Source organism: Pipistrellus hanaki, assembly GCF_964339955.1.
Source record: "Pipistrellus hanaki genome assembly, chromosome: 18".
NCBI lineage: Eukaryota > Metazoa > Chordata > Mammalia > Chiroptera > Vespertilionidae > Pipistrellus > Pipistrellus hanaki.
Window position 1 is genome coordinate 5,290,391 of NC_140520.1, and position 13,565 is coordinate 5,303,955.

Genomic DNA, 13,565 nt, shown 5'->3' on the forward strand with positions numbered 1-13,565 from the left:
AAAACACACACACACACACACACACACACACACACACACACACACACACACATTTGCTTCTACATAAAAGCTGCGCAGAGCATTATTGAGATAGCGGGAATTACTGTATTGAGATAGCAGAATCATCGTTTCCAACGTGGGGCTCCTGACCGGTTTTATTTATCCCTTTTCATCTGGGCTGCTGCTCTGGTCTCTGGAGGGAGTGATCAGCCTGCTGTGCAGGGCAATTTGCTGCCAGACTTCACTATGGAAGACAACAGGGCAGGGGCCTGGCAGGGACTGCTGAGGGATATGAACTCACACGTGGCAGGTGAATAAGTCCTGACATCCAACGCAGGGCCCAGAGAGTTCACCCAGGACACCGCTTCATAGAGGGAAGAGGCTAGATCTTAGCCGGCCTCCACCCAGAAATCATGATGCGGTGATGTGGAAGGGTTTAGCTAACGCTACTGTGGTGATCACATTGTCATACGTAAATGTGTCAAACTGACACAGGGTGCACCTCCGACTTACATGGATTGCATGTCATTTATTTCTCAAGAAATAAATCCATAAAGATGAAAGGGCGGGAGCATGTGGCTGAGGTGGGAGAGCCGGCGGGAGGCACCTGATGAGCGGAGTACGTTCGTCCCTCCCCCGTTCCACCTTGCAGTTCCAACACCTGTTATTTCCAGAACCATCTTTCATACGTAGTTCAGGCTCTTTAAAAAATATATATGTTGCCGAAACCGATTTGGCTCAGCGGTAGAGCGTCAGTCTGCGGACTGAAAGGTCCCAGGTTCGATTCCGGTCAAGGGCATGTACATTGGTTGCAGGCACATCCCCGGTAGGGGGTGTGCAAGAGGCAGCTGATCGATGACTCTCTCTCATCGATGTTTCTAATTCTCTATCTCTCTCCCTTCCTCTCTGTACAAAATCAATAAAATATATTAAAAAAACAAAACAAAAAACTGGTTAGGCGGCCACCCACAGGGGTGCCATTGAACTCACTAGGAAGCCCCAGGAAGACTTGCTGGGAAGCTGGGGGGAAACCAGAGGCCAGCTGGGAAACTGCCTCCAGGGAGGGGTCAGGGAGGGGCCACCGGACAGGCCAGGGTCCTATCCACTTCCAATGAGAAAGCCTCACCAGAACCTGGGCGGTTTCCTTCTGCGTCCTCTGCCAACCCGTGTCATTCTGTGCCAGCAGGCAGGAGAAACAGTAAAGGCTCACTCCAGTACCACGCAGGGGTCTTCAAACTACGGCCCGCGGGCCACATGCGGCCCGCAGAGGAGTCTGATCCGGCCCGCCAGGTTTTTTGGGCAGTGAGCGCAGCCGAGGTGTTACAGTAGGAATTAGTAGTTCATATAGTCCGGCCCTCCAGCTCTCTGAGGGACCGTGATCTGGCCCCCACTTTAAAAAGTTTGAGGACCCCTGGTAGAGCAATGGAGGGGGACTTGGGAGCCGAGGCCAGCGGTTTACCTTGAACAGGTAGAACTCGTTTGCAATAGGCTAAGACACCCCGGCCCCACACCCCACCCAACCTGAACACTTCACACCCCACCCAACCTGTGGTTATGTCACAGAAATGTAGTCTCGACTACTGAAGTTGAGGAACAGAACAATGGGTTTGAAGTGAGCTAAGATGCTGGCATTTTTTCAGTTGATTGTATTCATGCTGTCATGTTCCTACAGTAGCAAATGTTGACAGCCAGTGATCCTGAAATGAAAAATACCTCTTCGGAAGTCAAAGAGCTGGTGGCTCTTAGAACGGAATGGAGGGATTTCAGAGGCCGAATCAGCTCCACTGAAGAAGTCCTGTAATTGGGTCAGTCATTCAATGAATTCAGCGGGTTAGGACCGAATCTGATTAGGACCTGAACCAAGTTTAAGCTCATCAGTTGGCCAGTGTAACAGGAGTAATGGTCAATGAGTTTAATCAAGGTCACACATTGGAATCAGTTAAACAAACACTAACTGCCATTCTCTGGGCCTCATCTTAGTGTTCAAATAAACTACTTATATTCATAAAGGAAACTGTTTTTGCAGAAGGGAAGTGAATACCATTATCTTTTTCCCCCCTAATTTATTTTAAACCTCCCCCACCCCCACCTTGTCTTTTGATTCTCCCAGTAACTTGCTATTCATTCCTAACTACTGGACACCTATCACAGGCTGGTAAAAATCAGTTAAGTAGCCCTGGCCCATTTGGCTCAGTGGATAGAGCGCTGGCTTGTGGACAGAAAGGTTCCAGGTTCTATTCCGGTCAGGGGCATGTACCTTGGTTGTGGGCACATCTCCAGTAGGTGGTGTGTGGGAGGCAGCAGATGGATGTTTCTCTCTCATCTGTTTCTCTCTAACCCTCTCCCTTCCTCTCTGTATAAAAAAATCAGTATTTTTTTTTTTAAATCCGTAAGTAAACAGCATAAAAGCCCAAGTTTAGTCCTTTTGAAATTTTGTGTGAATTTGAGCCCTTTTTAGTTTTGATCTGTTGCTTCATCTCATGCATTCATTGGTTGCTGATTGTATGTGCCCTGACCAGGGATCAAACCCCAACCTTGGCTTATCAGGACAACGCCTAACCAACTGAGGTATCCAAGAATGAACTTTTTTTTCTAGACATGATCTGTAGTTTTCATTTGATTTCTAAAAAGGGACCCGTAACTCAAAAGTTAAGAACTAAGGAACTAGATTTAACTAAAAGATTGAGCATTTATATGGATATTTTCTATTAAATTATCGAGTGATATTAGACTAACCCATGTATATAATTTAATTATAAACTGAACATTAGGAAACAGACAAAAGGTATAAATGGAAGCTTGAGACCATTTTAGTAAGTTGTGAAAACTGGGTGGAGGCTGCTAGTTACTTTCCAAGTTTCTTGTGTTGGAAGAATTAACCCTAAATATATTTGACATCATCTAGTATTATGGCATGTTCTCCTATCAAAATGTTCCTCAAAAGCAAACTTAACTTTAATGTCACAGGAAATCAAACGCAGCTTGTGATATAAACTTTCACCTCCATTTGAAGTCCGTCCTTTCACATTTTACTTAAAATACACCACTGAATTAACATTTCATGTAGAACTATATTCCAAGGAGTAGCACCTTTAGTTTAGGTATACCAAAAGTATTTTCTGTGAGATGTATCTGCTTTTCATTACTCAGAAGTTTTCCCATTTCTGTGTTGTGTCAACTCACTTGATCTCAATTTAACGACAATCTTAAAAAAAAAAGAAAAAGAAAAAAAATAGCATTTTCACAGAGAAATTTCTTCATTTAATGAGATATTTCTGGAGTTAGGTAGGTACAAATATTAAGCCCACATACGAAGGGCTGGCTCTTCAAATATACTTGTTTGCTCCATTTAACACTTTTGCTAGGTGGCTTCTGAGTGCCCACCAGTTGGCCAATAAAAGGTGAGATAAAAATATATTATTTCAGGAACACTCATGTTAGTCCTGGCACTGACTGAACAAATCACTTTTGAGTTTCTTAGCTCTAAAAAAAATTGAGCTAACTTATAAAAATTCTTTTAAGTCCAATCATGTAATCCAAGTACAAAGTACCTCAATAAGCACCTTTGATGTGAAACTGAGTAATCACCCAATCCAAAAAATAATCCAGTAATGTAACACCCTTGAACAAAGGGAACTGCCATTAAGAACTCTAGAAAGTATCAGAGTATTGACCTATGTCCAATTCTGGTCTACACACTTAAAATCCACTGAAATATACCTTTTCACAGTGACTCTACCAGCATTTTACCCATTTCCACAAAAATACTTTTTAAAAAATATTAACACATAGGGGAAAAGTCAACACCCAGGATAAAGGATTTAATCCAGTATTTATTCCACACTCATGATCCTTCTCTGTAATCAGAATACAAGTCATAAGAACAATCTATCAAATAATTTGCCAATAATCTTAAATAATGCAGCATAGCATTACTTTTAATACTTCTCTGTTCTACATTAAGTTTAAAAACTCAAACAGCAATCTTCATTATCAATAAAAAAGTTTTGAATTTTAAAAAAAGGACACTATATCAAGCTGTTTTATAATTTAAGTATTTTCCATTTATAAAAATGCTTTGGAAGCTTGAGGCTTGAATCTAGTTCTCTACTCCTCTGCCCCACCCTCTCCCAATTTCATGTTAGTATAGGGTTGCTGCAAGAATGCTGGGCTTTAGACATTTTTTTCCCTTTAATATAGTACTTTAAAATTTGAGAAATTAAAAAAAAAATACGTCATGTATTTTTTCAATTAAAAAAACTAAGTGAATAAATTTTAGGCATACTAACAGTGTCCCTTTGAGGTAGAATGCTAAAAGGACATTTGATCAAATCACAGCCTAATTTAAACCTCTGTATCTGAAACTACTCATAAATTCTCTCTAAAGTTAACTGTGGAGAATATTAAGTATAACATATTAACAAGTCTTCCAAGATAATATACAGTGGACAAGAATGTTAATCCTACAACTGCTGCTGCCTTCATGTACATCGAAAGCATTTTCCTATAATAAACATCCAAGATCCATTGTCAAAGTCTTCAGCATTCTATTACGAAAAGCACAGCCATGCTAAACTTCAGTACACAAACCATAATCCCACACCTACAGAACAAAAATATAATTAGTGGCAGTTTATTGCCTTATACAAATTTAACCAACATGGCGACCATGCCAAAGAAATTAAAACATTTTCAGGACATATGTACAGACTGTACATCTCAAAAACTAAACAGTAAAAATGCAAGAACAATCTGTGCATCATGTATCAAACTCAACAATTGGGTGAAAACATCAATGCAATAAATGGGATTACAAAGGCACTTCCCTACACAAAAGAGGAAATGAAAATGCAGCCTACGGGAGCTTAAAGAGTACGCACTACTGCAACAATCTCAACTCGGGAGGGGGAAAAAGCAGATTTAATCAAAGATTTATAGGTTCAATGTGATCCACTTTCACAAAGCATGTTCACACAGTCTCGTCTTTGCTTTTTTGTTTTTCTTGGCTCTCAGGTTCTGCGCTTTGGCTCCTTCGCTCATCCTGTTTGTCACACTGGTCCTTGCCTTCACTGTGATCCCGTTTGTGGGCACGTTCTTTGCTGCCACTCCGCTTTCTAGATTTATCTTTGCTGGGGCTCCGCTCCCGCTTTCTCTTTTCCGCACTGTCAGTTCTTCCTTGGCTGCCACTCCGACTTCGCTTATTGGACTTCTCCTTGCTTTCGCTCTTGTGCTTACTGGATTTCTCTTTGCTCCTGCTTCTGCTCCGTTTCCCTGCATTCCTACTTCTACTCCTACTCCTATGCTTCCTTTCTCTGCTTCTGCTTCTACTGTGTTTTTTCTCTTTTTTGGAATCTTTTTTGTCATCCCTGTGCCGCCTATCATCTTTGTCTTCTTTATGTTTTTTTTCTTCCACCTCGCCCCTACTTCTCCGCTCCTTGGACCGCTCTCTTGATCGCTCTCGCTCCTTTTCTCGGTCATTACCTCTTTCCTTGTCATAGTCACGATCTCGCCTTCTACCCCTCTCATTTTCTTTTTCTCTTTCCCGATCCCTGTCCCTTCTATCTCCTTTCCTATCACGACTCCGACTCCGAGTTCTATGCCTTTCCCTACTCCTGCTATGCCTTCGATCTAAGCCCCGATCAATACTCCGGGATCGCCGCCTTTCTTTCTCTCTTTCTTTGGCTTCGCGCTCCAGGCGCTGGCGTTCTTTCTCTCTCTCTAATTCTCGGTCGAAACTAGAACACCCATGGCCCTCCCGATGATGGCTTCGACTTCTTGATCTTCTCGGGGACCTCCGCGGGCTCAGTGATCTCCTTGGAGACCTAATATTTGAGAAATAGGAAAGAAAAAAATCTGAATTAAACATAGTATAAAAAATTTAACTTACACCAGTGTTACCAATTTAAATCCCTAGCTTACATGAACATATCAAGAATGATTAAAGCAAAAAATCTGCTTGTTCCCATTTATAGATACATGATTTTGCCGAAGATGGCATGTAAGGCAGAAAATGACCTTTGGGGAGGGAAAGTGACAGACCATAAAATGAACACTATAAACAGAACTTGCCACTGCTTTTAAGGACCTTTGCATAAACCATGTTTTTAAAATAAGGTTAATTACCTTGAACGCCTGCGTTCAACATGTCTGTCTATTTCTTCAACGCCCTCTTTCCCATCTTTCTTGATTTTCCGAGGCCGGGTTTTAATCTGTTGATCAATATTCTTCTGAACTGGAACTGGGATTCTTGGAAACAAGGTAGAAAACCACTCCAGTTTTGTGAGAAAAGACCGCAGCATTTCTCCAATGGTCATTACACAGCCTCCGCCAGCCTTCACATCTAGGTCCTACAGAAACACAAAGGATACCCTAGCCGTCAAAAAAATTATTTCAACATGTTCATAAATACTATTCAAAAATTTAAAAATTACCATCTTTGGATTCTCAAATACAAAAAAATAAAAAATAAAAAAATCTAACAGGACAATTTCAATGTGTACCCTTCTATTTTGGTAATGAATGAGAGAGAAATACTCGGGCTTAAGTGTGTGCATGCAGGTACAAACAAATCCTGCAGCCTCCTGGGCAGAGAACTGAGCTCAGTAAGAACATGAAACAGTCCCTTACATTACTTAATTACGTGGAACAATCAACTTAAAATTGCATTCCACATACCTACTAAGTATACATTGCTTCTGTGGGAGAAATGTTTGCACACATCATTCCTAGTGCTGAGACCTAGCTACATAGGAGCTATTCGGACAGTCCCTGTCTAAAGACTATCTTTCAATAGCCCTAATATAAAATGAAGCCCTAATAAAGCTGGAAGCAATAGCAAACCAACTGCCATGAAGCAGTGAGGTTTCTAATTTAGTCATGTAGAAAATAAATAAATGGACAAATAATTGGAAACGCATAATCCATGATGACCATTGTCTCTGAAAAGGGTCATTACCGCATGAAGGCCTTCTTGCTATGCCCTCTCACAGCTCAGGACATGTTAGTCAGCTATTGTCAGTCCCAAACCTATAGTGCAAGCACACAAGGAAAGTGAGATTTGTTATCTAAACAGGAAAACAAGAGCTACAGGTAAAACTGCTTGCACTCACACACATTTAAGTGTTCAGATATACAGAATTTCCAAATATAATCGCTGCAGATATCTAAGGAAGAAAACAATACGTTAGCTTAAATAGAGATCCTCAGATTTGTAAACACAATAAAAAAGATTACACAGAAGAATCCAGAAACATACCATTATGATACCAATTATGAAAAGGCACACGCTTTTTAAATATATAAAGTGTTTCAGCCTAAAAAAAAATCTCATCTAAAAAGAAAAATAGTTTAAAGATTGTGGTTTATCACCTAACACACACAACTTTTGTTTCTTCTGAAATACTGAACCCCGTAAATAGGCCCCCCCAAAATCCAAAAATTTTCCATGTTTATATGAGAATTTTTAAGGTGTGTATAACCACCACACTAGGAAGATTTTATTACCCCTTTCCTTTAATTCAACAAATTCTTTAGCTAATCCATAAAAGCAGGACCGCTGACCTGTCCTGGCCTATGCCCTCTGCCCCTGTAAGAGGGAAGTCGGGCAGGACACACAGCATCCTTTCTCAGTTCAGGAGGGCTTTCCGGAGCACAGAAAAGGGCCTTTCTGGCTCTTAAAGGCACACATATTAAAAAATATACTAGCCCTGACTGGTTTGGCTCAGTGGATAGAGTGTTTGCCTGCAGAACGAAGGGTCCCAGGTTCAACTCTGGTCAAGGGCATGTACCTTGGTCACAGGCACATCCCCAGTAGGGGATGTACAGGAGGCAGCTGATCGATGTTTTTAACTCTCTATGCCTCTCCCTCTCTGTAAAGAATCAATAAAACATATTTTAAAAATATATATACCAATAATAAAATAAAACAAAAAGGACTACTAAAACAGAAAGCAGTGTTAAGGATAGATATGTGGACAATAAAGCTCTGTTAAGTCTGTTTTGGGCTCTTGGGCTTCACTATGTAAGCATATTAATAAAGCATTTATTATTTAAATCTGACTAAGTTTCCTAAAGTAACTCTTTTCATATATAACAAGCTCAGTCTTGTTAAGCTTGAATGGCAAACTAGATTTATAATGAAAACAAAACCTAAAATAATTTTTAAAAAGATATACTAGCTTTGTAAGTATGTATAGTATAACAGGAGTCAGAAAACTAGAACTGAAATATTTTGGTCACCTTGAACAAGACATCTTAACTCTTGGCCTACTTAAGTTTCACCCAGCTCTTCACTTCTGTACTTCTATGCAAGTGGGAACATTAATATTTGAAAGAAGTTAGAAGGTAAGAACTAAAAGTTTCAGGGAAAAAGCTCTGATTAGTATTCTATGAGCATGTCTTACATTAATCTTGAGCATGGTCCACCTTAAAAGTCACTATCGACTGTACAAGTCAAGATCAATACCATAAACACAACATAGAGAAAAGACTTAATAATCAAAGAACATTTAAACTTAATAATGAGTAAAAGTTAAGAAAAATTAATATATATAAAAGCCAAGTCTTAGTAAAAGGACATTAATTCCTAAAGTATCTGAGTGAAATAAATTTAGCTACAGAAAATCCCAGAAGGCTTTAAACCTTCAAAAAATAAAAGATTAAAAACATGAGCGTATAATCAGAAAAAAAAACTAATTATTACCCTTGTTGACATACCTCTTCGTCATCAAGGAAAGATTCAAACCAATCCCACAGATCTGTAGGGGGCTGTGTGTACCTAGAATTACAAAAGACAGGTTAGGCTCATGTGAATTTAAATGAGATACTTATGAAAATGTAAATAAATACATGTTTACCTTATGTACATAAATCCGAGGGCTCTAATATATGGAGAGTCTGTGTGTGTTATGAGACCCATCACTTGCTTTCGAGTTAACTTCAGAGTGAATAATTTGTATAACAGGCAGAAAGCTGTAGAAACAATTCCTCCTGTTCCAACACCTCGGACCTTTAAAAGAAAGAGTTAAAAAAAAAAGGGAGTGAAATAATTAATAGAGTTACTTAACACCAATTGAGTAACCCTGATAGGTATTATTATCAAGATATAATCCAGAACTAAGAATGGAATGTTAAAGAAATAACTTTTCTAATTCTATTCATAGGACACTTGAATTTAGATTAAAAAAAAAAAAAAAAAAAAACACACACCAAAAAACCCAAACTTCTAACTAATTATTACAGGATATAACTGACTTAAGTATAAACTTAGTTTTCAGACACAGAAAAACTGAAAAATGCACGTACTTCTACTTACCCCTCCGCACATCCCTGTTTGGCCCGCTGTCTTCCTGCTTCCTTTCTCCCATGGTTCAACATGTGTGACCTGAAAATAGAAAAGAGGAACACAACAACCATTCATGCTTCACATTTTTTACATGTATAATTAAAGTAAACCCAATTCGCTGAGAGCAGCTCTTCCAAAAGCTTGGAATTGGGGGTTTTGACACGATGTACCTCTTTTGTTTACACATGTTAAGCATGTAAATCAACTTTAAAAAACTGCTTTGATGATATAGAGAGCACCAGTAAGCTACAAGGTTTAAAAAACCACAGCTTTACAGAAGAGAGATCCATCGGTGGAGAGCTGGTGCACATGGAGCCAACATTTCTAGTCTCAGTTGTAAAAGATATTTGATAGAATACCAACTTTATAGCTTTTGAGTTGCTTAAAAAAAAAAAAATTCTCCTTTTAAAATGTATGTAAACTCCTAGTTAAAGCAAAAAGTATTAATGATTAAGTATTTCAAAATCCTTTAAAATACCTTTAATAGTTCAACTTTATGATGATACTAAAATAAAGAAAAACCACTTGAAGGAAGTATACTAAAAAACGGTAACAAGTTATTTCCGATGCAAAATTTTGGAATTTCATTCATTTTTTAAAACATGATCAGACATTACATTCATTCCTAATTAAAGATAAAATTACACCCACACCTACAGAGAACATTCTTGCTGGTTAGTGTATAATTTATTTTCAACCTAATTATGTGAACCAATTCAGCCGAATAAAAGTGATTAGTCATTACACTAAGTACACCCAAAGATTCAGTATCATCTTTGCTAAGGTGGGCACCCTATAAAAATCACACATTTTACCTAAAATATAACAAAGATAGATTATTAGCTCTACAAAAGACAGAACTCAGGAAGGCCCTTTAGGAAGGTAAGAACTACTGTTTCTTAAGTGCGAACTAAAACCCTGCTCTTTCACTGTGTGCTTCTAAAACTCTCCTCCCACCCACCTTAGTTACATGTCAGCCTCGCTCTGGCTTCTGACGAGAAGTGGGCCTGTGAGTGTAAAGGACTGCGCTATTTTGCTCAGCTGGGCCTGTGCTTCGCTGCTTCATTCCCCCAGCTTGTGGCATCAAAGAGGTTTCAATTCCTTAAAGGCTAGCAAAGCTGGAGGCAATACAAAACAGACTTACAAAATTGTGAGCCTATACATCTCCGTGATCATTGGACCTAATGTCTTGATAAGAAAGTGCGGGGCTTAAGTTTTGTAACGAAATTGAAATACTTTCTAGTAGAATCTTGACGTGTTTCAAAACACAGTATTTGAAAACAAGCTCTTTTTCTATCACGTTAACACTTGTCTGACATTAAACAGAACCTGCCACAAGAGCAGGAACCCAATTTTCAACTGTTTGAAGTTTACTACTAAGTAAAGCTAAGGGTTGAATAATCACCACACTGTATCCATGCTGAAAAAGACCTTATCTTTAAAAAAAAAAAAAAAAGAAAACACACACACACACCAAAAATCCTAATTGATAGTATTACAATACTTTGCAAAAGGGTATCAAACTCCAGGGTACTTTTTAGACCCACAGTTGAACTGTATTCTCAAGATGATTTTTCTATCGAAAGCAACTGATTAAAAAGAATCCTTCAATAACCTAGTCAACTTAAGTGGAAAAAGATGGACAGAACAGCAAATTAAAATTTTATCTTTTATCAACACATCCACAGATATGTTCAGCTCACAGAAAATACTTTATGTGGTCTGTCAGATGTTTTTAAGAGCTAATATAGACAAAACGGATTGTATTATATTAGATGCTCTAGCTAAAATATTGAAGGATTGTCAGGGCTGTTATAAATACTCTTTAAAATATAACCTTAGAAGGCCCGGAAGATTAAAAAACAAAACAAAACCCTACATAATTTGCAGGTACGTGGAGAAAGCCTCATCTAGCTGGTAAAGACCAAAACCAATGGCCAAAATAATCTAATTAGCCGTCCATTTAACCCAGGGAAAAATGCATTTATGGCGATTGAGCATGATTAATAGTGCATACCTCTACCTGCGACCCTGGGCTGCTCCGAGCCTCGCTGCAAGACTGAGTCAATCCTGCTAACGAAACAAGAACTGAGACAAGAGTGCAGTGAGGCGGCGCCAGGTGAGCTCCCCAGCACAGCCAAGCCAGCACCGACCCTGCCGCAGGAGCCCAGGGCCCGGAGGGGTCCGGTAAGCCCAACGCACAGGTAAACAGAGACCAGACCGCTCACTCCTGACTTCCTGCTGGGACAATCTCCAGGCCTTCCGTCCACCCCCCGCCCGCCCCGGCCATTTCCCTGTCTGGACGGTAAATACCAACAAACACGAGGCCAACACTGAAGTCAATACGCCGCCCTTGGCTCGGGGCGAGCGGGAGAAGCACCAACAAGTTGGCGCGGAGGAGAGAGATCACCATCAAAAGGAACAGTTTTAAAGCTGTGAACCGGAGAGCGTCCGTTACGTTATCCTGCTCCCCCCACCCGTCTCGTCCAGCGCCCCCGGGGTGGGCAGGAGGTGCGGGGGGACCGGAGATGGGGGGGGGGGAGCGATCACCGGCGGCGGCCTCCCGGCCCTAAACATCCGAAAAGGAAACGAGGGCGGCCCCCGTCTGACCCCCTCCCCACCGCTTCCCCCCCGCGCCCACCCTACCTTCCCCGGACCCCCCCACCCCCGCCAAAAGTCTTCAGACCTCGGGGGGCCGCCTCCGCCCGTTTCCTCCGGACGCCATTCTCCGAACTGAGCCCCGGCCCGGGCCTAGACGCTTCGTACCTTGAAGTAGATCTCGTCCACCACCTCGTGGTAGGTCTTGAGCTCGTAGAGCTGCACTTTGAAGTAAGGCGACGACAGGATGTTGGTTAAGATCATGGGGTTGAGGTTCATGGTCTTCTCGTTGCCCCACAGCGGCAGCACGTTGCCCTGCTTGCCCGACACGGCCGGCTTGGTGGCCCCGCCGCCGCCGCCGCACGGCGGCTGCTGCTGGGCCGCGGCCGCGGCCGCCTGGTGCTGCGGCTGCGAGTTGCCTGTCAGCGCGGGGCTGTTGTTAGCCATGTTGCGGCGGAAGGAAGGAGGGAGGGAGGGACAAGGGGGGGAGGGGGGCCAAGCTCGATCGCTCTTCGGGACAACGGTCCGGGACCCTACTCCATGGAACGCCGTCGGGAGAGGGGGCCGCGTCGCTGTGCCCCCGGCCGGGTGACGGGAGGGCGACGAAGACGCCGACAAACGCACTCCGGGTCGAGAGAAGACGCCGAGAAGCTGGCCGCGAGAAACCCCGGCTGAAGGCGAGCCGGCGGCCGGGAGGGGAGCACAATCTCTTCCGCCAACTGCCCCTGGGAACAAGATGGCGGGCCGGCGGATGTGACGCCACAGGCCCCCAGAGTTCCAAGCGTCGCCGGCAGCCAATCAGAGGCGCCCGGGTGGGCGGGCCGGCCCTCTTCCGGCTTCCGCTGCGCGTTCGGGGCACGCTGTGATCGCTGCGGGATCCTCCCGTTCCTCCTGTTCCCGTCGCTCCCAGTGCCCCTGGGGATTGGGGAGTCCGAGGGAGGCGTTGGGGGTCCAATTCGGATGTTTTAGTATTGGCACTGGGGTCCCGGCCTCCCCCGCTCGAAACCGGGCTTGCAAAGTCGCCCCAGAATCCTGCGGAATATGTTGAGCCTCCCGCGGTCACAGTTGTAAGACTCGGGAAGGGATGAATGGTGGCCCTCACGCCTCCCTGAGATGACGATGCAAGGTCTTTTGCCCTCCCTCGGGCTGTGCTGTCCGACCAGAGGTCTTGCTTAAAACTAAATGTATTAACTGTAAGATCGAGATGACATATTCCCGGGCTAAGCATTAAAAGAGCTACTATACTTGGAGGGCCTAGTAGATGCGCCAGGCATTTTGTTAGATGTGTTTAAAAAAAAACTTTTTAAAATTGATTTTTCACAGAGAGGAAGAGAGAAACATCTATCAGCTGCCTCTTGCACACCCCGCACTGGAGATGTGCCCGCAACCAAGCTACTTGCCCTTGACCGGAATCAAACCTGGGACCCTTCAGCCCGCAGGCTGTGGCTCTATCCACTGAGCCAAACTGGTTTTGGCTAGATCCGTTTTCGGTCCTTTCTCTCTGAGTTCTTAACGGTCTTTGGAGGCATAAAGAGTAGTAAACAGCCGAGACCGGTTTGGCTCAATGGATAGAGCGTCGGCTTGGGGACTGAAACGTCCCGGGTTCGATTCCTGTCAAGGGCAT

The 13,565-nt window shown here is 42.6% G+C and overlaps 1 protein-coding gene across 5 annotated transcripts; it reads right to left on the minus strand.

Annotated features, from left to right (window-relative positions):
• Nucleotides 1–3,815: 3,815 nt before the first annotated feature.
• Nucleotides 3,816–12,696, minus strand: PRPF38B (pre-mRNA processing factor 38B). Of its 5 annotated transcripts, none has more exons than XM_084865478.1 (7): nt 12,110–12,674; nt 11,361–11,413; nt 9,314–9,382; nt 8,856–9,007; nt 8,716–8,776; nt 6,124–6,347; nt 3,816–5,822 (listed from the first exon to the last, which is right to left on the minus strand). In XM_084865478.1, exons 3-7 carry the CDS (start codon nt 9,323–9,325, stop codon nt 4,970–4,972), a joined length of 1,302 nt encoding a protein of 433 aa, XP_084721604.1. In that variant the 5' UTR covers nt 9,326–9,382; nt 11,361–11,413; nt 12,110–12,674; the 3' UTR covers nt 3,816–4,969. The 5 variants fall into 5 exon arrangements, with proteins under 5 accessions (XP_084721604.1, XP_084721606.1, XP_084721603.1 ...); XM_084865480.1 differs by having other exon boundaries at nt 9,304–9,382; XM_084865477.1 differs by lacking the exon at nt 11,361–11,413 and having other exon boundaries at nt 12,110–12,696.
• Nucleotides 12,697–13,565: the final 869 nt, after the last annotated feature.